The 26,059-nt window shown below is 39.5% G+C and overlaps 1 protein-coding gene across 1 annotated transcript in view; it reads left to right on the top strand.

Moving 5' to 3' along the window:
* LOC122804843 (protein mono-ADP-ribosyltransferase PARP9-like) overlaps positions 1-5,358 on the top strand; it is a 1,196,663-nt gene extending 1,191,305 nt beyond the window's left edge. Inside the window, exon 7 of the mRNA XM_044074996.1 lies at positions 4,708-5,358. Coding sequence (XP_043930931.1) covers positions 4,708-5,303 — 596 coding nt within the window. The 3' untranslated portion in view covers positions 5,304-5,358. The remainder of the gene's footprint in view (positions 1-4,707) is intronic.
* The last annotated feature ends 20,701 nt before the right edge of the window (positions 5,359-26,059 follow it).

The following is a 26,059-nucleotide window of genomic DNA, read 5'->3' as shown; positions in this document are numbered from 1 at the left end:
TCCTTTTGTTATCAGTTTTGTGTTTTGCTGGCTCCTTTTGGCTGTTTTCTTGGTTGGGAGCACAGCTATGGCAGACAGCTCACACTCATCTTGCCGTGAGGAAGTAGGGCAGACCCGCAAGCTCATCGGACAGCTCACTGAGCTGATAGAGTTACTCACGCCGATGTGCTTTGCTCTGACTGGCAGGAAGTCAACGGATGTATCTAACAAACAGGAAGGGACCGAAAGGTTGAGAGGAACCAAACAGAAGAGGAAAAGGCTATACCATGATTCCGGCTCTACGTCCGAAGATGGGGCAGAACCGAACGGTGGCACATTTGACCCTGCCAATACACCAGCAATTTTGGGCTCTTTAACTACAGTAGAACTTTCTTCTGGAGCACAAGCCATCAATGGGCGTGTTGGGACTACTTCTAATGCTACGGGCAGCAATGCTCCAGGTACTGTTCGATTCCACCACCTAATGAGTATTTTAACAATGACAATTTAACTGACTGGCTACATAACCAGCGTGGATTTAATATTTCCACGAATAATGATGATTCACCACAGGATGGTGATTCCTATAGTGTTAAATTAGATAAATTGCATAAATGTATGTACACATACAAAATGTCATGCATTGAAAATTAAGTATCTTACAACCTGCATTAAGCACAATATTGTACCTAAGGGGCTCAGGGTTTGGAAATACCCTAATAATGTTGAAATAGGGACTGCATACCATAAAGACCTTATAGACATTTTTAATAGATGTGGTTTAGAAATTTTGCGACGCATCATTAAAGAAAACACTAAACAGTTAGCAGACCTTGAGGATGAAATTGTTGCTTTAGATAATTTTATCAAACATGATTTGTTCTTCGAAATAAAACAGGAAAAGGACAAATATTTTAATTTAAGGTTAGAAATAGATGCAAAATGTAAAACGCTAGAGCAGAGGAAAATTAATAAACTTAAGAGGGACTTGGATGAATATAAAAAACAATGCGAATTACCCATCACCACCATTCAGGGGAAACGCACATAATGTCAAAAACCAGACTGACTACATGAGAGGTAACTATTATAAAGGTCAATATAAAAATAAAAACACAGAATGGGTTTTTGAGGACTATGACAATGAATTTCCCCCATTAGAGGACCTAGAGTTACCATATAATGTTCACAGAAAAGGGCAAGGCCCTCAGAATTTTCAGAGAGGGGGAGGAAGAAGGGGGAGAGGGAGGTGTTAAGGAATACCCTCTATACCCCCACCACCACTGTTCCCCCACTCACTAGTCCTTTAACCCTCTCTGCATCTTTTACTGAGAGCGACACTAATAGTGATACTGAGATCTTACATACAGGTACTACACATTCCCTCAACAATTTTTCCATTTACAATTTTAGCAATATCATTTTAAATAAGGGACACTTTGATCTCCTCAGTAAGGGTTTTAAATTCATTCCAAGTACTCGAGGAGACCTAGTTAAAACTATAATTGATATGAAGCTGTTTCTTAGGAAAATAAACTTGAAAGCTACTTTACCTCCAGCACCATCTAACACTGAACAACCACAGGGTGGCCTTACAAGACGTAGTATTTACAACCCTCCGCTTCTCCCACAACTGAAAAACCTTGAGATGGTATTGGAAAATGGGATTCGAAAAGAATTTAAACAACAACATTTAAAGTACAATTTAACAAAGGAGGAATATGCAACACTAGAAGAATTAAAGAAGAACACATCAATTAGAATCATGAAACCAGATAAGGGAGGAGGAGTAGTTATAATGGAGAACATTATATACGAAGGAAAAATGAACAATATTCTTCGTGAAGAAACTAAGTATAGAAATGTTTCCATGGATGAGGTTGAAGTGGCTTATCAAAAGATAGACATGGCACTTGACCACATGATTATTGAAGGAACAATAAACAACAACATGCATAAGTTTTTATCAGTGCCTAAACCAAAGGTTCCAATTATATTTGGTATTCCGAAGGTCCACAAGAATGTAAGTGACCCACCACTCAGACCGATCGTGTCGGCTGACTGCTCAAAGACGCTGCCTATGGCCAAATTTGTGGACAACAAGATCAAACATATTTGCAATAACTTTGGTCATATACTGAAAGACTCATGGGACCTACTTAGGAACATTACATCTACCCTCTATTCGGAGAATTTAATTTTTGTCACCATTGATGTGGTGGACCTTTTTACTTGTATCCCACACAATGAAGGAATGAGGATCTTTGAGGACATTATTTTTATGGACAATACCTTGACACACATAGAAAAGGTTGCCGTAGTGGGACTTATGGATAACATTTTGAAATATAACTTTCTAACATTTAATGGAGAATTTTTCCAGCAAACAAAAGGGGTAGCAATGGGGGCGTGTGCACCCACTTATGCTAACATTGTTCTTGCAGGTTGGGAATTGAACTACATCTTGAATTCTGAATTCCGACAATATTGGTTCCTTATATCGACGTTTTCTTGACGATATTGTTATCTTTTGGACTGGGGGTAGTGACCAACTATCTCTCTTTTTGGAGTATATCAACCACACCACCTCTTTTTTGAGCTTTACACACACAAGCTCGGTGGACAGACTTCAATACTTGGATGTGGAGGTCCAAAAGAACAAAATTTCTAAAGATTTTGAGACCAAAATATTCCGGAAAAATACGTTCTGCAATTCCTACCTACACTTTCTTAGTGCACACCCACTGCAAGAGAAATATTGTCAAAGGACAATTTGTTAGAGGTTGTCGAATGACAAGCAAGGACAAAGATTTTTATGTGGAATGCAACACGCTAGAAGCCATGTTCCTTGCCAGAGGATACCCACTCGAGTTCATAAAAATATTAGAACGGAAGTTGAACAACACAGAAAGACCAAATTTAAACCCATAAAAGGCTGTCTAAATGACAAAGCCTTAAGTGAGCACACCACTAAGAGTCAGACAAACATCAACATAAATCATACCCCAGTTGAATCTGACTATCAATCAGCACTTATCTTAGAATTTAATGGCTTCAACTCCAAGATAAAAAGCATGATCCTCAATGAGTGGGAAAAATTCATCTCTTTCTCAGATATACCGAACATAAAAGGAAAAACACCAAAAATGGTATATAAAAATGCACGTAGCATAAAAAAAGTTTTAGAGAACAATCTCACAAAAGATCCTCATCATTACTTGGAGAGGGCATGCCTTAACAACACCTCATATGGAACATTTCATTGTGGGCACTGTAAACAATGTCCCTACATTTCCAACAAAAGAGAAATATACATTGAAATAAGGGACATTAATATATATAGCACTGGTTCATTCAACTGTGAGTCCCAGGGAGTGGTTTACCTTGCAATGTGTACAAAATGCAGTTCGTATTATGTTGGGAAAACAGAAAGAGTATTGAAGAGGCGGATTTATGAACATTTATATGAGATACAAAAAGCAAAGGACACCAATGCATTGTACAAACACACAAAGAACTGTAAAGAAGCCACATTCTCCTTTTTTGTTTTAGAACAAGTTAAAAAAGAAATAAGAGGAGGTCCCTGGGAAGAATGGCTTGAATACAGGGAACTGTATTGGCAAATTTTATTAGAGGCCAACAAATCACCAGGCTTAAATGAATGTATCTCAATAATTCCAGCTCTCAAACTGAGATCAATTCAAGTTTGAAACCCATTAAGTAGTTTTATGACCAGTAGAGGGCACTGTTGTCTATGCTTCTGTTTTTTATGTACCTACTACAATCACTGTGCACATAAATACATTTATCAGTTTTTAACCAAACAGCTTCATTCTATTGTGGGTTTTAGAAACCTAATTAACTACAATATTTTTTAATCAACACCTCTGCTTTTAAATATTGTAATTATTTTAAAGGAAAAAGCTTTTTACATATTTATTAGATCATTTTAAATCACTCACATTTTTATTATAATGAGCTCCCCAGACTGTCACTATTTTCATTGGTTTTAACTTAGATGCTTGAATTTTATTGGTCTTTTTAAATGTATTTCCTTATATAATGCTTAATTAGTTAATTCATTTTGTCTGATGAAGTCTAAGCTACAGGCTGACGAAAACACATGTACTGGATGTTTAATAGCGTTTACGAACTCTGTGATCTAGTTTTGGACGTTTTATTCTTTGAATAAAGTGCGGATTGTGTGCGCTGTCTCTGGATTCCTTTTGTTAACAGTACAGTATAACCATCTAATCAGGTCTTCTAGGTAGATAATACCCATTTCTCTTAACCAAGTAGTACCTACAGGAAACAATTTCTTACTTTCTGGGGGCCAGGTGCTCTGATCCAAGTTAATTTGCACTTTCCAAGGAGAGATCTTGGAAATTAAGCTTAAGTCACTTGGATTCAGGTCAGTTGCTGCTTGTTGCCCTAGCCCATTTAACCATACTTCTTACTTATACCATATGTGATGTCATTGTCTTTTTCCTTTTTTTCTTTTTGCATTATCATTATTTTATTTATATTTTCCTCTTCAGTAAAATGGACTTTGTATGCATGGTTGCTTATAATGTATTGAATTAGGAATGCTTTAATCTGTTATTAGTGTGGACTGAGATATCAGGCAGGCATTAGCTGCAAAAGTCTATGGAGAAAACATTTGCTCACGTCTTTCAAATTAATCAGATAATGTTCATTTACTTGATTTCTTTTTTAATTTTTTTACAGATAGTTATTGCAAGATGGATGAAGTTGAAAGAAACAAAGCTGACAAAAGTGACAGCGTTGGCTCAGTGATTGAGCTTTGTGGAGAAGACAATGAAACCCTGCAAGAGGCACAGGCATGGATTAAAAGAACACTACTTGTTGACCATCATTCTTATGTAATCAACAATAATCATATATTTTACCTTGGCATGAAAGAACATGAACAACTGCAAAACATTGAAGCTACTTATGGCATTTCCCTTGTGGAGTTCTTAAGTGACACTGAAGCACACCTGGAAGTAAAGGGTCATCCATTTTCAGTGCACCGTGCATTTCTTGAGATAGAAAGATTACTTTGTTTTGTTCAGGAAGAATATGCAGTAAAACACGAACGAGAGCTTTTACAGTCATTGGTTCAATGGATGTATGCAGATCACAAGAGTAACGTAACCGATTATGATTCTGAAGCTAACATGATTATAGAAAAGGCATTTCTGAAAAAAGAAAAATCAGTGGAAGTAAATGTCAGAGATGTTCAGCACATTGTACATTTTATAGATGGGAATGCAATTAATTCTCAGCAACAGCATTTTCATATCGAAAGACAGTGTAAGTAAAAACATTTGCTATTTTATTTTAATTGGAATGTAACATCTAATGTATACTCTTGCAGTAGGTATTTTATGTGGTACAGATGCTTAGCCAGCTGTCTGTTTCATGACAAGCATTTATAAATTTATATAAAAAAAACCTTAGTAAGAACATATATAACAATATTTTTTTATTTTATGCAAAGTAAATTCTTTATTAACACTTTTTAATTGTTCTATATTGTACAGTGTTTATGCATGTTGCACTTGTTATTTAAGAACCTGATTGCTGATGCATCCATTTTACAGTTGTGTATGTACAATACTAATAAACTAACCTCATACCAAGCAATCATTGGGTACATTTAACTTTCGAAAACTTGGCTTTAAGCATATAAATCTAAATATCAAAGTCAACTATTTTATCTAGTCTTAATTTCAAGTTTCATTTAACATTGCTCATCATTTAAGCACACAAATTAACTGTTAACAACATAATTTGAGACTGTGTCTAACCAGTGACCGTGTTGTTTTATTTTCATTATATTAAAAACTTAACAACTAGGCAAGTGACTGCTCACCTTCACCTTGTATGGTATTAAACAGATGTACTTCTTATTTAGTTTGTTTTATGTCAGTGTCCACTTCAAGCTCAATTTACATTTCAGAATTCCAATCAGCACAATTTTTTACTATGGAGGTCTGTTTCTGAGTTGTCACTTTTATGTTTTTAATCTCTGTAATCATCTTTTTTTACCTCTCTTATTTACATTTTTTTTATTTTGTAGTTCTAACTTTCTTAGCTACTGTCAACATTTGCTTTCACTTGTTTAGTACATGCTGTTTTATATAAACTCAACACAAAATTTCAATAATGAGGTTACATTCTGTTCCAAATATAAGACATGGCATATTATTCAAGTATTTTTTTTGTACTGGAGCAACTCCACAGATTCCCAAAATATAACCTCCCAAGAACGTATTTCTAAACATCGCATCTCCAACTTTTGTCTTAGGGACTCACTTTTTTCCAGTGTCATAGGAGTACAGAAATATTTTTTACAGACATTTCATTGAAAAGATTCTAAATTATCTCAATTTTGTTGCACTTCCAGAATTAAGACATATATTTTCCTCCACTAATCATCTATAATACCTTTATTTAGCAATTCACTCTATGCCTTTTTTAATGTTTATATTGTATTCAGTCTTCTCAAATACAACAGTGCCTTATTTGTTAATTGTTAATTGTTACTCTCTTCTGGTCTACCATTTCTGTTCCAGCCTCAATTATGCAATCTGTCGTTTAACAAAATTACTATCCAACCTCCACATATCTTCCTTGAGCTCCAACATTAGATGTTAATATGTACCTTGATCCAAGTCCAACAACTCAAAATTTGTCTCTCTTCATCCCATTATACTACTACATCTCTTATCTGGTGTCAGAATCTCAGGTATTTGTTCGTTCTTCCCCAAATTCTCATATTTTCTTCTGTGCTTTTTTTATTACTATATGTAACCTACTGATGTTATTCTACTTTTTCAACATAAAAAATGCTTAATACTTGAAATGCTGCACACAATGCTCTTTATATTCTGTTCTAAGATCTGCTCAACTGTCCACGTGATTCTGTTATTACCTATGCCTTTCAGAGGCTTGTATATTGATGTATATTCCTTGTCCTGAATCAAGTATGCTAATCTTAATTAATTTGCTTTCTGCTGTGTCTCCAAAGTGCTGGAAGTCCAACTCATCCTGTTCCTTTACCAGTATTAGTTTTTCCCATTGCACTCTTTCTCTTTAGTTATCCCAAAGAAACACCTTAATATATATATAAAATATATGTGTATATATATATATATATATATATATATATATATACTGGATCCCCTTCAAAACATTGAATACTCACGTTATCAATTCCAACTTCATTGAGCCAACTTCGTTGAATCTTCAGTATATCGAACTCCCGGAACAATGAAAACAAACCCTGGGAAAGGAACCACTTTACCGAGAGGACAAAACAACAAACAGCAAAATAAAAAAGTCCTCCAAGTGGGGGGGGGGGGGCTTCTCTCAAACATCCCCGATGTAGGAGGCTCCACCCTCACTAACTAAATATACCAACTCCAAGATCACACTACACTGGAGGAAGGGCAAGGTTCACCATGGTGGCCACGTGGTTCCTTTCCTGGGCTTGTTTTTGTTGTTCTGGGAGTTCGGTGTAATGAAAATTCAACAGAGTCAGCTCGATGAAGCCGGATTCGATAATGTGAGTATTCCATGGTTTGAAGTGGACTTGTGTGTGTGTGTGTGTGTGTGTGTGTGTGTGTGTGTGAAAGGCGTGTGTGTCTTGGCGTGTGCGTGTGTGTGTGTGTGTATCTATATATATATATGTATACACACACACACACACACATATATATAAGCCTATACATATGCCTGACCTATGTAAAGAACTAGTAGGACAAAAACATTTTAATCATTTATATCTTATTGTCAGTGTCCAAAAATAGTGACTTCAATAGTCTTGTCTTTCTTATAATAATTTTTGTAATTTCTTTTTTTCTGTATTTTAGACCTTTGCCCATCATCTCATTTCATCCAAATAACTAAGAATCTCATCTTGCTATGACCTCGCAAAAAAGGGAATCTCTGTGCCAACTCATGTGTTGGGATGCAATTCATTGCTGTAGCTTTTTTTGCTTCATTTACTTTATATCCTGCTGTAAATTGAAATGTCAGTATATCATACAGTGCATAACTGTTATGTCATATTCCAGATGGATAAGATGTAATATTATGTCACCTACAAAAATGTCTTTTTTTCTCAGTATTTCTCCATTAATTTCTAATTGTGTTTGATTGTCTTGTGTTCCTGGGTAGTGATTGTCAGGCAAAGAGTAATGGTAAAAGTGGACATTCCTACTTAGTTTCTCTTGTAAAGCCTAGACTCTTTTCACAGCTCACCACCACCACACTTCACCTCAGCTTGAGCTCCTCTGTAAATATTAAATATTGATGTTTGTTTGTTCATAGGTTGGTACTAGGCTATCGGCCCTAGGGCCTATACAAGCCTAGCCATAACAAATCCCTGGCTATTTATTCCCATACTATATACTTCCCTGGACCCCTGTCTAGCAGGACGACTGACGTGAGACCCGGGATGAATTTCCTTTCTCCCATCCAATCGTCAAGGTTCCTTTTGAAGAGCGCCAAAGAGGCGCTCTGCTTGACATGTATGGGTGGTCTGTTCCAGAGTCTGGGGAGTTTCTGGATCAAGAACCTATCCCTCCAGCATGTTTTGTTTATTGGGATGACATGGTTTAGATCCCTGGAGCATGTGGCTCTGAGGTATTGGGATTTCTTTTAAGTGTAGCATGTCCAACAGCTCTGGGTTTGACATGGCCTTTTATGTTAAGCAGACATCGCCTCTGAGTAGACGATATGCGACAGAGTATAGCTGGAGTTTTTTAAGGTGGTCAGTGTAGGGCATCTGCTTTAGGCCTGTGATTCCTTTTAGTGAGGTATTGCTGTGGTCTTTCCAGTTGTTGCAGATGTCTTGAGAGGTAAATACCAAACGGGGCGTTGTACTCTATAATGGGTCTAATAAGGGATGAGTACAGTGGGACAATGACCTCCTTTTTTCAGGATGAAAAGTCCTTAGTGATGAGGTGCGTCACATAGAAGGATTTCCTGACTGTTGTGGTGATGTGGTTATCGAAGGTGAGACCACTGTCCACCTGTGTCCCTAAGTCTCTTATCACACTTTCGTTGTTTAGTGTACTGCCACCTCTGGGGTAATTCATGGGTACATGTTTTTTTCCCAAAGGGGATAACTGTACATTTCTTGGCATTGAGCTTGAGCCCATGGCTCTGGCACCAAGCATCTGTTTCTGTAAGGCCCTTTTGTAGAGTATCCACATCATTTGGGGATTCAGTAATGGCTCCCAGTTTGCAGTCATCTGCGAACTTTGTTAGCCAGAGTCCCTTAGTGTTGGGCTGTACTTTAGATGCCAAACAAGAGCGGTCCCAGGACTGAACCCTGAGGTACTCCACTTCTCACTTGTCTAGAGCTGGATTTGGAGTCAGCTACTTTTACATTGTGGGTTCTCTGAGTAAGCCAGTTGGCAACCCATCGAGTGATGTAGGGATTAATGCCCAGTTTAGTAAGTCTATCTATGATTCCAGAGTTGGGGATGGTGTCAAAGGTCTTGGCGAGGTCCAGGTAGGCTGTGTGGACCACCTTACCCTCGTCTACAGCTCTGGAGACTGATTCAAAGACATCAATCAGGTTCAGGAGACAAGATCGGCCCTTCACGAACCCAAACACAGTGGGTCCAGTGTTTGAAGTTTGCCAATGTCTTTGTTTATAGGTTCCATGATAATACATTCCATGGCCTTGCAGATCAGGCCCGTCAGACTGATGGGGCAGTAGTTCCCGGGATCCAGGGTGGATCCTCCCTTGTGGAGTGGGATAACTGTAGCTGTGCGCCACTCAGTGGGCACGAAGCCTGAGGTGAGGCTATGATTAAACATGACACTTAGGTGAGGTGCCAGTTCATTTTGTAGTTCATGTAATACACAGCCGGGGATGTCATCTGATCCCATGGATGCTGTATTCTTAGCTTTGGAGAGTGCATTTTTTTGCCTGAGTGGTCGTTATTACTGGATTTGGCAGTCTTCCGGTATTGAGATGGGCTGTTTAGGGGGTGAAGTTGGTACTGAATTGATCTGCCAGGATATTGGCAATATCCTTGGGATCAGTATATTTAATGCCATTCTGTTGTAGCTCAGAGCAGATCTGAGCAGTGCCATTTAGATTCTTGACATGGCTATAGAATGCCTTGTGGTTGTCTTTGGAATCCTTGGCAATTTTATTTTCATAACTAGCTTTGGAGGATTTTATGAGGGATCTCAGCTTCTTACTGAGGCTGGTAAGGGAGTTTTTTGCATCCAGGGATTTTCCTCTTTTCTGCAACAGTTTCTTTCTTCTGTTGTATAGTTTGTTTATGGCAGGGGACTACCAGATTGGCTTCCTTTTTTTGAGGAGAGCATCTTGGTTCTATTTGGGATGGTACGTTTCATGCATGAGTGGATGTGCTCGTACAGTGCCTTAGTGTAGGATTCAGCAGTCCAACTTTCAGTTCCCGTCTGCATGGGTATCATGAAGTTTGTCACTTCTGACTTGAGTAGCATGAAGTTGTCTTTGGAGAAGTGTTTTATGGAGGTTTCCTTACTGGGGGGGGTGTGGATGTTAAGGGTGATTAGCTTATGGTCAGACCTGACCAACAAGGGGGTGACCATAGGTGTTGAGCATCGATTTTCCATGTTGTTAATGACCAAGTCTAGGATATTGAAGCCCCTAGTGGGAGTATGGATTAGTTGATGCAGGGCATTGGAATTTATGAATTCCAAGAACTTTTCGGCAAAGGTGTTGGTACATGAGTAGTTTTCCCAGTTAATGGCAGGGTAGATGAAATCACCCAGTATTAGGATGTTTGGTTGTATCTTAATATTTTCCAGTATGTTTAGAATTTGGATTGCAGTCTTACCTAGTGTTAGTTGCACCTGGAGAATTTCAGACACGTTGTGTTGGGCAACTAGCCTGGAGGTGTGAATATCCTTGGTGAATATGGACACTCCTCCACCTTTAGTGTTTCAGTCCTGGTTTGGTGGCGAAAAGTGTGGTAAGAGTTGTAGCCTGGTATTGCAGGGGTGGTCTCTGGAGCCTTGAAGCAGGTCTCAGTTACTGCACAGATATCGATGTTCTCCATTTTTAGGAGTGCCTCAAGAGTGCATTTTGAATTTTAGACTTCTAGCATTGAATAGCATTACCTTCAGAATATGCATGGTTGTACCTGTTACAGTGGTGGTTTTGTCCTTTGAACTTTGCCTAAAAAAGGCACTATAGGGGTGGCAAGAGCCCTAGCTAGTAACCTGAATCCCAGGGGCGACAGGTGCAGACCATCTCTGGCAAAGCATCGTGGTCTGTTGATCATGTCGTCCCAGGCAGACAGATACTGGATCCCCTTTGAATGACACCAGAAGCTTAGCCAATTGTTGAAGTCAATCATTTTGTCCTTATATTGTGGTATCATTCTGGGTGGAGGCAGGATGCTACTTAGGGCTAGGGTCATACCTGCCTGGGCCACATGATCCGAGAGCTCTTCCATGTCTCTTTTCATGTAGTCCAGGGAGGTATGTCTCAAGCCATTCACTCCAACATGGACAATGACAGAGTCATGTTTGTATTTGTTGTGAAGTGACTTGAGTGCATACATTATGTTGTCGGATCCTGGCACCCAACAGGCATCTGACTGTAATTTTCTCCTTGTTCAACCTGCTAATTGGGACATCAGTGTGCCTAACTATAGAGTCACCTATGATTAAAGTGTTAGGTACGTTGTCTTGCCTTAGTGGCTGTTGCTGGGTGGCACACTGGTGTTGTGTGCTATGTGACACTTTGGTTGTGATTGGTGTTTGTTTGCATTTCAGTTTCGGAGGTCCTTATTGCTTGGGCAGTTTACAGTTAAGGGCCTCCACGTATGTGAATTTAATGATGTTCATCGTGTTTCACTGTTGCAGTCATGACTGTAGGGTTCTCCCCTGCCGGCAAGCAGCCCTCGGTCAGCCAGAATTCCAAAGTCTGGGTCCGGCGTCGGCTGTTCAACCATGCTCCCTGACGTCAGAGCGCTAGGAGTATAAAGCTGACAGCCGACGCCATCTTCTCCAGTCTTTCTTGCCGTGCGGTGATAGCAGTTCGCAAGTGCCGGGCGGCTGACTCTTGACGAATTTTTCTATATACTTCGGTCCGAAGACTTTCTTCTCCACTCAAAGCTAAGTACCCCATTGGGGAAACTTTTTTCTTGCTCCACTCCGATGTCATAAAAAGTTAATAATTGTATTTCATGTGGGAAGCAAATACCTCATAAGGATTTTCATTCTTACTGTATTCCTTGCTTGGGCCCTGACCACAACGTAGCTAGTTGTCGGTTTTGTGCTAGACTCAATCATCGTACAATTAAGCGAAGGTACGATTTTGCTTTTCATTACTTCGGTAGGCGCTTTAACTACAAAATGTCGTCAGATACGGTCCCGGCTACCGGAGTTCACAAACGTCGCAAGGATAAAGACAGGCCTCCGAGGTCCAAATCTGATGATAGCGCACAAGCGGAGCCAGCTTCAGGTTCGGCCGTCGTCAGTGAGGCGCTTTTGCAGCCCCTGCCGTCGGCCATTTCAGAACCGACGGCCGAAACGGACTCTCATGAGGAGCCAACCAGGCCTTTAAATATTTCTGTTGCAGGACCTTTGGACAATGCTCCTTCGGATGGGTCCGGAGCCGCTGTGCAGGTACCGGCTTCTGAAGGGGTTTTCAGGCCTACTCAGCTACTAGTAAAGGCAAAGACAAAGGCAAAGACTCCTTCTAAATCAAAGACTTCAACACAGGCCTCTTCTGAACCGGCTCCCAAGTCACAGAAACAGTTACTCAAGATGGCGGAGGATTTACTTACTATGATTAGGGGTTCACATCCCCCTCCAGACAAAAGGCCAAGGCAGGATGTTTATTATGATTCCTCTGATCAGGCTTCTGTTTCCTCAGTTTCTTCTTCTGATTAGGAATATTATTTCCCTCCTTATGAGGATTCTGATGCTGAAGAATCCATTCCTTCAGCTTCTCCCCCTGAGGATTTCTCTTTTGGGGAAACTTTGCATGAAATGAGGGAACATTTCCACTGGGAAGGACAGGAGTATTCGGAATCCAAGAAAAGACTGAGGGATTTTCTTATTCTTCCCCAACATAGACCCCTGGTTATTCCTCCTGTTTTGGATATTGTGGATGATGCCTTTACGGAGGCTAACTTAACCCCTGACTCTTTTCCTCCTACTCTTGTTAAGCCTGATAGATATTACAGGGTTCCTGATTCCCATCAGTTTTTATTCAAGAACCCTGCTGCTGACCCTGAAACCATTTCTCAGGGTCCTGAGGGAGTTAAGGCTGCTTCTGCCAAAAATCCCATTCGTACTGAAAAGGATTCTCGATCCTTAGAACGATGGGGCAAAAAGGTGTACACTTCTGCTACTTTGTCCATTAGGGCTTTAAACTGTCAGTTTCATATGCTTAAATACCAGCAATTTCTCTTGTCTGTCTTAAAACAAAAGCTTACTTCCATTTCTGCCTGTGCAGATGATAAGGAATTACATGACTTATTGCATGCCACTGAACAGGTTGGGAAGCATGGTTTACACTGTGGATTTGATGCCTTGGAGGCTTCTTGTAGAGCTGCGGCCTCTGGCACAGTCATTAGAAGGCATGCATGGCTAAAGGAACAAAATTTACCTGAACAAGTAAAGGCTAAATTATTGGATGCACCTGTTCAGCATAATGTTTTGTTTGGATCAAAAGCTGAAGAGGCGATTAAAAAGATGGAAGATAAGGCGAAATCCATGCAAACAGTTAAAGATTTCTTACAAGTACAGCCACCTAGATTTAGCAGGAATTGGCCTTCAAAAAATTGGTCCTTTCCCACTTCAGACAGGCCTCAGAGGGGTAGATATAGATGCTCCAGAGGGAGGCCTCAAACACAAGCTGCTTATAGACCAAGACAGTGGACTGCTTCCACCCCTAGGGGAGGAGAGGACAGGTCACAATCTCAAAGGAAACAAACTCAATGACTCCCTTTGTTGGGCTACAGGAACTTCTTGCCTGGAAGCCCCTCTCGGAGGAAAACTCTCTCTTTTTTATCAAAATTGGACTCAAATAACCCAAGACAAATGGGTTTTGGATGTGGTTCTAAGAGGTTACAAATTCTATTTTCATACCTTACCAAGGCCAAGTGGATGGCCAGACCTTCCAAAACATCAATGGACGGAGGCCTTAAACCAGGTGGAAGCTCTTTTGGCTATGAATGAGATAGAACTGGTTCCTCTTTCAGAGATGGGAAAAGGTTTTTACTCAAGGCTCTTTCTAGTCCCAAGGAAGCAAAACTCATGGAGACCCATTCTGGATCTGTCGGTCTTGAGCACCTTTCTAGAGATTCCAAAATTCAAGATGCTTACTCTACAGCAGCTACTTCCAATGCTGTCCAAAGATGCATGGATGGTAACTTTGGATTTAAAGGAGGCATATTTACACATTTCCATCAGGCAGGATCGCAGAAAATACCTCAGGTTCAAGGCCGGATCAAGGCACTTTCAATTCGCCCAGGGTCTTCACCAAATGCCTGGCTCCAGTAGTAGCTTACTGCAGACTCAAGGGAATTCAAATTTAACCTTATCTGGACGATTGTCTAATTCAGGCAGACAGCAAGGATGTCTTACTCCAGCATCTAGAATTTGTACAGAACCTCCTCAAGTTCCTGGGATTCTCTGTAAACATAAAAAAGTCAAATTTGACACCATCACAACAGATTACTTTTCTGGGTGCACTTCTAAACACCACAAACCAGATGGCATTTCTGACATCCGAAAAACAATTACAGCTGGCTTCAACTTTCAAAACCTTGGCAACTCTAACTCAACTATCTGCAAGGAAATTCCTGCAGGCTTTGGGTTACATGGCCTCCTGCATCCTCATCGTACCATATGCAAGACTACACATGAGGAAAATACAGTGGTACCTAAAACGTGTATGGTCTCAGCATTGCCACAGTTTAGACATACTGATCTCCGTCCTTCCTTGCCTTCAAAAGGAATTTCTTTGGTGGTCCAGGGCATGTGCTCTAAACAAAGGGGAAACCCTTTTGTCTGCCTCCTGCCACTCAGATTCTAACCACGGACGCCTCGGATTTTGCTTGGGGAGCCCATTTTCAGGGCAATTGTCTGCAGGGCCTTTGGACAAAGGATCAGAAGCACCTGCATATCAACTTAAAGGAAATGTTAGCCGTTCAGAAAGCTCTACTGGCCTTCAGGAATCTGTTACTACCAGGACAACTACTAATACGGACAGACAACACCACAGTTATGTGGTACATAAACAAGCCAGGGGGATCTCATTCCTACCCCCTTTGCAGACTAGCCATGGATCTATGGAACACAGCTCTAGCTTGCAATCTTCAAGCTCAGTTTCTGCCAGGGAAACAAAACTTCCTGGCAGACAGTCTGAGCAGAAACCTTTCGGATCCACATGAGTGGATGCTGGACACCAAAATATTCAGGATGATAACAGCAGTCTGGGGGTGTCCTCACATAGACCTCTTTGCATCCCATCTAAATCATCAACTACAACATTTTTGCACCAGGACTTTCCACAGAGAAGCTTGGAAAGTGGATGCCCTGTCATTCAGTTGGAGGAACCTCTCGGGATATGCCTTTCCACCTCTTCCTCTTCTTCCAAGGGTTTTATTGAAGATAAAACAAGACAAGCCCAAGATGATTATCTTGTTGGCTCCAAATTGGCCTCGGCAGTTTTGGTATCCAACTCTAAAAAACCTATGCCTGGAGCCCCCTTGGATTTTACCTCCATCACCGAACCTTCTGTCCCAGCATCAGGGTCAGGTACTACACTCTCATGTCAGAACTCTCAGACTGGCGGCCTGGTTAATCCAGGGCCTTTGATTTCTTCTTTACTGCCCAAGCAGGTTTTGGATGTCATTTTAGAAGCCAGACGTCCTAGCACTAGAAAATCTTATGCAGGAAAATGGAAAAGATTTTGTTCCTGGATGCAGGCTCAGGATTCTGATCCTCTTCTTCCTAACATTACTTTAATTTTACTTTACTTGACAGATCTCTTACATATGGGTCTCTCTTTCTCTTTCATTAAGATGCATGCCTCTGCTATTTCTGCTCATTATAATACAGACCCTCCCATCTTTTCCCACCAGCTCATGAGACAGTTTCTCAGAGGAGCTAAGAATTTAAGACCTCCTAGATCTCCTTCCATTCCTGCTTGGGATCTCAGTTATGTTTTGGAAAAACTAACCTTGCCTCCTTTTGAGCCTGCTGCCTCTTCTGACATCAAGTTTTTATCTTGGAAGACAGCTATCCTGTTAGCCCTAACCTCTGCCAGGAGAGTTTCAGAGTTACACGCTCTTATGGCTGTGGAACCCTATATTATTTTTCATCAAGACAGGGTATCTTTGAGGACTAATCCTACCTTCATGCCTAAGGTGGTTTCCAAAGTGGCTTTAAATCAAACTATCCACTTGCCAACCTTTTTCCCCACTCCTCAAAATAAAGGGGAAAGGATCTTACATTCCTTGGATGTACACAGACAACTACGTTTTTACCTGAACAGAACCAAGGACATCAGAAAATCAGAACAATTGTTTGTTGCTTATGCTTCAAGTTCCCAAGGTAAAGCCATTTCAAAACAGACCATTTCTAAATGGATTGCTCATGGAATCAGATTTTGTTATTCTCACCATAGAAAGCAAATCCCAGGGAGTATACAGACTCATTCCACCAGAGCTGCTGTCACTTCTGCAGCCTTCCTCAGGGGAGTTCCTACCAAGGACATTTTGGAAGCTGCAACTTGGAGTTCAGTGCATACTTTTTCTAAGCACTACAATCTACCTCTCTACTCTAAGTCTAGGGCAGGCTTTGCCTCTGCAGTCTTGCAGGGCCTTTTGGCCACCCCTTCCTCTTTATGACCACCTCCCTTTCTTTCAGCTTTGGGATTCTACCCTACAGTCATGACTGCAACAGTGAAACACGATGAACATAGTACAGTTGTGTACACCTACCATAAATGTAGATGTTCAAGTGTCTTCACTGTTGCAGTCTGGGTTTTCCTCCCTCCTGTCCCCTCTTATTTTTACTTTTGTGTATTTCCTTTTCTCACCATTCTTCTGAGGTGTATTTGCAAAGGTTATGGGACCTTTTTCATTTTGGGACTCATGACATCTGGGGCAAGAAAAACTGGAGAAGATGGCATCGGCTGTCAACTTTATACTCCTGGCGCTCTGACGTCAGGGAGCATTGTTGAACAGCCGACGCCGGACCCAGACTTTGGAATTCTGGCCGACCGAGGGCTGCCTGCCAGCAGGGGAGAACCCTACAGTCATGACTGCAACAGTGAAGACACTCGAACATCTACATTTATGGTAGGTGTACATAACTGTACTTTGCTATGTGTGGGTGTTGGTGGTATGGGTTTAGAAGGGCTGTGTGTTGCTTGAAGTATAGTGCGTATGTTAACCTTCTCCTCTTGACTGTCTAGCACAATCTTGGGTGGAGAGAGCTTTGCTTCCAGTTTGGCTGCTATGTAAGTGCATCTCTCACATGTTGTAGTGTTGGGTGGTAGGAGGAGAGAGTTGTCTGTGTACATGAGGCAATTGCTGCATTACCCCAGTATGCCCAGATTCACCAGGTGGACAGGAGAAATCACCGGAAGCTTACCCATAGACATGCCTAGTTTGGTGCTTTTTTTGTAAAGTACAGGAGCTGTTTTCCTTTGCCTTAGCAAGGTACTTTGCAATTATAGGCTGTTTAGTGCCTACAATTATTTTTTCCTTATTAACAAGGAAAGTTGAGTGTTTGTATCAGTTTAAGGCTTCCTAATGCTTTCCAGCAGGTATTAGAGCATGTGCTAGTCACAGGACTGCTTAAAGGTAAGATGAAAAAAATGGTTTATCCCAAACACTGCACTGTGCATTAGATAAGTTAGATGTGAAAGTAGGTAACTTAACTTTTACCTATCTGAAAAGTTAAGTTTTAGTGGATAGTCACTATTAAAACAGCAAGATAGATTGAAAGGGGGTGGTCACTTTTGTATTCTGGTACTATGGAATACAGTAGGATGGCCAATAAATTTAAGTAGTTGAAGGGGACTGATTTCACAAAATGATAATTTTTGCTTGCTCACACAAGCCAGTGAAAGCAGAGAGGAAATGAGATATATGGTCAAATTAGCATAAGAGGCAGGCAACTAGAAAGACCGTGGTATTTAAGAACACAACAGTAAATGGGTGGGTGAGACTGACTCACAAGAGACAGAGATGTGGTCGCTTTTGAAGTTTTAATATGCAGTTAAAAGCAGAATACAAATAAATACAAGGTAAAGAAAACAAATCACATTATTCAAAATATGAAAAGGCAACAAAGTTATACAAAATACAACAAATAAAAAGCAAACTAACCTTTCCTTCACAGCAAAGTGTAGCAGAGTCTATTGAGCTTTTCTAGTAAAGCCAGATGTCTCAAAAGGTTGCTTCTTAAATTTGCAGCTCTCTCTATCAAACACTTTTCAGCATCCAGAGCAATCAACATTAATGTGTTACTATGTTATCATCTATTGCATCCTTTTGACTCATAAGGATTCTGTAAACATTGTCAGAAGTTTTCCTACCCTCTATAAACCCACACTTATCCAGGTTTGTTATTCTCAGCTAAATAGTTTCCATTCTTTTTGCCCAAGTTGTCATAAACACTTTGTAGTCATGACTTAGAAATTAAATTGGTATGTATGGCCTCAGGTATTTCCCTTCCTTAGTATAACTGCTGCCACTGCTTCTTTCTAAGTCAAGGACACAGCCACACCTAGAAAATATGGTTAAAACATACTAGCCAGACTTTTATTATTTTCTAATTCTGTTTTCCCATATTTTTTTCTAACTCCATTACAACCTAGTTAGTTTAGTTAACTTCTTCAAGAAGATCACATGAGCTGTTAACAGTGGACATTCTGTTTTCACATCTTATTTGGATCTGGCTAAATCATTCAGCAAAATACCCCATGCTGGCATCATAAATAAGCTAAGTGCCTTAAAAGTAGATCATATGTGATAAAGTGCATAGCCAACTTGCTGAAATATAGAACCCCTATAGTTAATATGGCAGGTGCCTCCTCAGACAGTATGAATGTAAATATCGGTCTGCCCCAGAGCTCAGCACAACACCTTTTTTGATATCTGTTTCCTCAATCTCTAGACTAGGAATCAGGAGTTAAGTACGTTTGCAGGTGACTGCAGATTGGGAATTATTCTCAAATTTACCTCTGATACCCATTTATTATAGCAGGAACTAACCCTTGTAACATTTATTATAGCAGGAACTAACCCTTGTAAAAAAAAAAGTGGTAAACTTAAAGAAAAAAGTGTAGCATTGTCACGTTTGGTAAACAGTTGTCTCCCACAACATATAGTAGAGCCAATACTCTGTTACAAAATGATAATGTAGTCAGGGATCTTAGAACTTGGGTTGATAATTCCCTTTCCTTTAACTACAGTGTAGCAGTGGTGGTCAGAAAGTCCTTGTATTTAACACATATCTAAAGCCATGTCATTCAGGTCAAAATAAGTTATCTCTGTTTATGCAACCTTAAGTAGACCAGTTTTTGACTGCAATTCCCCTTTGGAGTGTACCTTTCTAAACAAAGTGAAGAACTGGAAAGGCCCCAGAGGTTCTTAACTAAGACAACTGTGATCTGAATTCTCTGAGATAGCAGGAAAGGCTTAAAGTGCTTGCAGTGTGATCTATGGCAGGAGTTTCTCACCATTAAGGATCTCATCCTCCTCCAGCTCTTGTCTTCACAAGTCAGATAAGACCATGAATACCAGAAGTAGGTGTTTAAATCTTCCCCAGCACTTAGAGAAAATGTGCTAGATGGTATTGCCTCTCCTCTGGAACAAAAGTCCCTCCAATTTAAACAAATTGATACTCTGGCATCCTTCATATTAAACCTGGATGATTGGATGGATACCCATAAATTTATTCTGGGACTGACCTGCTTTGCCGTTCTTGAGAAAGGGGGACAGCATGAAGGTGGGTATTGGCAAAGCATAAGTTGTCTTATAAATTAGTTACAATGCACTTCATTTGATCCTATGACCAATTTATCACACAAATTTAACTTTTGTTCACTAATTTTTATTTGACAATTGACTGTCTCTTGAGCCTAACTGGCTGAACATTAGCTGTCTAATACAGGGTCATTATAAATGTTTGAAACATAAGTAGCATGTAGGTATTAGCTGTCTTAACTCAGAATTCAAATGTTAAAGGGGCACTCTGCCAATTGGAAATGAAGTTCTAGGCTTCAGACAGAGAATCTAACATTGCATGAATTATCTCCCATTTTTTACATCACTTTTTAGGTTAAAGACAGCCCCGCCCATAGCATCATCTTTCTTTTTCCAGTCCTGATGTTGTTCCGTATGAAAGGCAGCCCTCTTATTCTTGGTTCTGCACTAGGGTGGCTTCAGTGCCATGTTTTTTTTGGGTTTTTTTTTTTTTTAAACACAGAATTCTGTACACAGTGGCTGCTCCAATTTATTTGTCATGTATCTCTCTCTCTCACATACAACTTTTTTTTTTTTTTTTTTTTTTTTTTTATTAAATTAAGGAAGTTGCCAAAGTTAACAAATACCTTGCAGGTTAATGTCATTTAGCAGGAACAGAAAAACAGTTTTGTATTAGAACAGTACCTCACAGGCTGCGCAGTAGCAACTCCCACACTAACCAAGCCTCCAGGCTGACAATTCCTGACAGGCTGCTGAGTGTGTATGAATATTCATAGCTGTGATGAAGTGCACAGGCATGGCAAGTAGGCAGCACAGGAGTGCTGTTCTGTTTGAAATACAGCAACTGATGGTAGCAGGATAGCTTGCCCCCCCCCCTGCAAAAACAAGAAAAACTAATAAAAAAGCAGATACAAAAAGAAATAATTATTTCCTGGTTAAGTTTGCATTTGATATCCTTAGCAAAATGGTACTGGCTTGTTTAATAAAGGCTGCTTTACAGGGTTGAGGTTGGTATCGTGCAGGAATATTAAACAGTTTACAGGAGTACATGCATTATTTCACATGTGAATTACCATGTCTGTCAGTCAATGGGCATTTCCACTCCCATTCCCTCTGTCAGTCACTAGTGACATACCCACATCTATGCAGAACTAAACTCAAGGTACTGTTCTAATACAAAACCAGAAAAAACTGTAGTAGCTTTAACAGAAATCATTCATTCTTTCATTCCTTAAACACTGAATGAAAGTATGAATTAAATGTTCTCATTTGCAGCATTTGTCAGCATTTGAAGAACAGAGCTTCTGTAGCCACGCTTAGCAATCCACAGCAATCAGCAAACAGGCACAGACCATAAGCAGTCTTGTATTTCAACTTTTTACTCAATAATTCTGGGTAAAAGCCAAAGGGGGAAAAATAACTATGGTCAAAAAATCAGACTTGTTTATACTTATTGCAATTTGCTTAAAAGTTAGAAGAACGACTGGTTTTGCATCAGTAAGCATTTTCTGGAAGCTAAGCAGCACACAACTCATGCCTGACATTATTAATTTGGTTTAATTAAGCACACGCATACACAGATGTAACATACACCTTTTTTTAATAAATGAAATTGCCAAAGTTAACACTTAACCTTGCAGGTTAATGTAACTTGGCAGGGGCAGCAAAACTCTTTTTAGCTTTAACAGAAATCATTCATTCTTTCATTCCTTAAACACTGAATGAAAGTGTGAATGAAAAATGTGCTTGTTTGTGGTATTTGTCGCAGGGTTACCACCTGTCCCACTTTGCGAGGGACAGTCCCTCTTTGGGCTGTTGTGTCCTGCAAAAAAATTATAAAAATGGGAAATGTCCTGAGATTTTAGGGCAAAATTATTTCCTATATTTTATGTAATAGTTGCATAAAACAGTTATTCTGTATCTGAAACACCTAAATGTTATAAGAGACAGAATAAGCAACTAATATTCTATAAGAATAAGGTTTTATTTAGGTAAAAAAGCGAAGTTCTGGCCTTTGTACTGGCCGTGGGTATGTTTTGGCCACAAAATCTGACATTTGTACCAAAAATGTCCCATTTTGGGCATTTGAAAAGGTGGCAACCCTAATATTTTGTCGGCATTTGAAGAGTGGAGCTTCCCTAGCCACACTCAGCAATCCACTGCAGTCAGCAAACAGGCACAGACCATGAACACTCTCAGTCACCTTTTTTGCATCATTCTGGGCAAAGCTTGGGGGGCTAACTAAGGTTAAAAATCAGACTTTATGTAATTCACTTAAACGTTCAACGAACAGCAGGTTTTGCACCAGTATGCATTTTCTGAATGCTACACTGTAGAATGATGATGCTGTTTCTTTGAGTGCATTCCTGGAAAAATAGTTCCTTTTTCAGATAACTGAGTAGGGCATAAGAGTCCAGAAAGTTTAGCCTCCCTGAGAAACTGATAAATGCATTTAATGAAACAAATATGACTGATTAATTGGCAGAAAAATGCTATTAAATGAAAGGTGGAGGTTAATCTTTTTGGAACAGACAGAGCAAGTATAATGAAACTATGTTAATGAAAGTCCATGATGAGGAAGAGAATATTGCTAGTGAGCAAAAGGGCATAATGGGAAATGTGTGTGTGTGTATGTGTGTCTGTGTGTGTGTATATATATATATATATATATATATATATATATATATATATATATATATGTATAAAACTACACAGAACCAGCACAACAAATAATGTTAAAACAGAAAAAAGCACACACAAGTCTAGAAATAGATACTTAGCCAACTTTAATGGCTTACAGAACCAAGCTAAAGTTGGCTAAGTATCTACTTCTGGACTTTGGTGTGCTTTTTTTTCTGTTTTAACATTATTTGTTGTGCTGGTACTGACTGTGTAGTGATATTGGATAGCTAACCGAGCACACACCGGTTTTGGCAGTTTTTTATATATATATATATATATATATATATATATATACACGCGCACACACACACACATGCACACATATATATTTTGAGAGTCTGTGTGTACAAGGACTTGAAAGGTGAAAAATTAGGAGGTTAAAAAAAATCACTGACCTTACAAAGGATAATTTAAGTATGGCTATTGCCACTGATTAAATAAGGAGAGGGAGAGTGGAACCAATGCCATGTGAACAGAGTATTGATTATGCATTTTACAGGAAAATGAGTAATGATGAATTGGATTTTCCTAAGGTTATAAATTAGTGGGTTTTTTAAGGCATAAAGTCTAAAAATGTGTTTCTAGTTAATGTGAAAAATAGGCAATAAAAAAGTGATCAGAGACCTAGTTCATTATGTCATACTGATCATAAGATCTGGATGAGTAGTTTAATGTAAGGTTCAATAATGTAAAACATGTTAAGTGATGGTATATATGGGCTAAAAGGAAGTGGCAGTAGGAAAATGTTGGTAATGATCAAAGAAGTTGTAGGTGAAATGATGCAGAATAATAAAGAATGTTAACGTATTTCATGCAAAATTCAAAGGGTTACAACAATATAGATGACAGACAATTATAGGATATTTTGAAGACTTGTGGTATTCTTGAAAACTTATTTGTTTAGGATAGTGTATGAAAATGCAATGACTAGAATATTGGCAAATTGTTAGTTTATCGGGAAATAATGTTAAGAAGGGATTTTGCCAGGGTTGCCTAATTAGTATAATATTGCTGTAATAATTAAGTGTAAGGTGTGGGTTGGTGTTGTTATAAAGCATCTGTGTAATATTTTGGAAAAGGTCTTGAAGTTAAGTAAAGAGAAAAGTAAAGGCTTGGAGGAAATAAAGAAGATATGGGATAAATATTTCAAAAGAATGAAGGTTGATATACTACAGATTATTTCTGGAGATAGACATGATACTGAGATAGTAGAAAATGGTAGTACAAGAGGCAAGGGAGAAAGTCTATGTATGGAAGATATATGATGTATCTTTTTATAAAACGTATTTTTAGTTCATTCAGTGACATTTGGAAAATTAGGCTATTTAGGTAGTGTATTCATATTACCTAGTGGGTTAAAAATGGAATTGTTAGAACTAACTTTTTATGTTATTTGGGGAGGGTCTCTAAACTGAATCTGGTAAAAATAGTAGTAATGTTTATCATTAAAGAGAGATAGGTGGTTTATGATTAATAAATCATATTTTATATTCACTACATTTATTTGGGGGTTTTAGAAAATGTTTATAACAAAGAAACAAGTAGTGTAGAAATATTTTTTTTTATAAAGTATAGGGGTATTTTGGAGGAGTTACAGTCTAAGAAGAAATGAAGAAATAAGAGTGATGGCAAGAAGGGAGGAGAAGGGGATGAATATATGAGTAAAATCAATTAATTAAATAAGCATATGACAGATGTAATGGAAAACAGAAGAAGATGCTATGAAACCGTAATGGAAAAATGTTATAGAGTTGATCTGTGAAAAGGATTAAGTAAAGAAATTAAGAAGGCTTTCGTCACCAGAAAACAAGGTCTTTCTTTGGAAGCTGTTAATCAGTAAACTTACAATTAAAGCAGCTGTGGAATATCAGCAGTTATCAGTAAGATTATTATATATGAATGCAACTGTTTTCTTTTTAGTAGGTGGTGAGAAAAAATTCAGATGGTTACTTATTTGGGAGCAAGGTAATTCTGAGAAAATTATTTTGAAAATGATATGGTATGTTTGGTTAGCTAGCTGCAATTGGGTGTTGTACAAGAGACAAAATGACCACCAGTTGTCTAGCTTTGGTTACCAGCGATAGATCTGTTGGGTGGAAGCTGGATGTAAAACCAATCAAGCTGGTAAACATTAACTAAGAATTGCTACACTCCGTGTACTTTCACTTACAGGATGCAGCTTGGAAATGGATGACACTGTAGTATGGAGAAGGCTGGACATCCTATGTATCCAAGAGACAAGATGGAAGGTAGTGCAGCAAAGACACTTGACTTGGGATCCAGAGTTTACTACTCAGGAGGAAGACAGACTAGAAATGGTGTGGGAATTGTGGTTACAGACTGCCTTCAGAAGGTAGTGAGGAATATCATCAGAATTAGTGACAGACTCATGGCAGTCCGAATCCAGTGTAATGACAGAGCAGTATTCATAATCTCAGCCTATGCCCCACAGCAAGGCTGTGATACTGAGGAAAAGAGTAAATTCAGACAGCAGATGCAGGACCTACTAGATACAGCAGGACAGCATGAATTGGTGTTGACAATGGGTGACCTGAATGCACACATCGGGACAGACAGAACAGGATATGAGGACTGCTTGAGTCCGCATGAGTGGGGCAACAGAAATAATGAAGGGGGAGGCCATTCTAGACTTCTGTCTGGCACATGACTAGATTGTGGCCAACATGTAGTTCAGCAAGAGACACAGTCATAAGATCACATACAAGAATGGCCAACATGCAACTTGAGTAGACTTCCTCCTAGTAAGGATAGGGCACTGGGGTAGAATCAGCAATTGCAAAAAGTCATCCCCAGTGAAACAGTCGGCCCACAGCATAACAGGCGATGCAGTGGTTCATAGGTTAGTACTAAGCTAACTGCCCTTGCAAGCCATTTTAAGCCTAGCCAGTTATCCGTTGTGAGACTCAAACCCTGCACCTTGTGTTTATAAGGCAAACACCTTAACCATTAGGCCACCCTCTCAACCCTGGTGCAGCAGTTAGCGTTTTCGCCTCTCAGCAGGAGGTTCTCCAGTTTGATTCTCTGCTGGGGTGCCTTCTGTGAGTAGTCTACATCTCCTTCCTGCATTCATATGGGTTTCCTCCGGGTGCTCCTGTTTCTTCCCGCATTCCAAAGATGCATCTGGAGCATTTCTCCCTGGGCCTCCACTGAAAATAGGCTCTGTCCCAGTTGGACTTTCCTGATAAATGTTAAATAAATAAATATAAAATAAACCAGTGGTTGCTACAGTCCGTTGCAGGTAGTGGACAGAGAAGGCTATAAGGTCAAAAGACAGTATGCTGAAACCTGGAAGTTGACTGGAGAGAAACACGATTTCAAGGAATTACTCAGGGCTCTAGCACCTCTGGAAGAGGAGAAAATAAGTGGAGTTGAAGAAGAATGGAAGCGCCTCAAAA

Source organism: Protopterus annectens, chromosome 6.part0, assembly GCF_019279795.1.
Source record: "Protopterus annectens isolate FY-2018-M chromosome 6.part0, PAN1.0, whole genome shotgun sequence".
NCBI classification, from domain to species: domain Eukaryota; kingdom Metazoa; phylum Chordata; order Ceratodontiformes; family Protopteridae; genus Protopterus; species Protopterus annectens.
The sequence above is the reverse complement of the archived record's forward strand: the minus strand, read 5'-3'. Positions and strand labels throughout refer to the sequence as shown.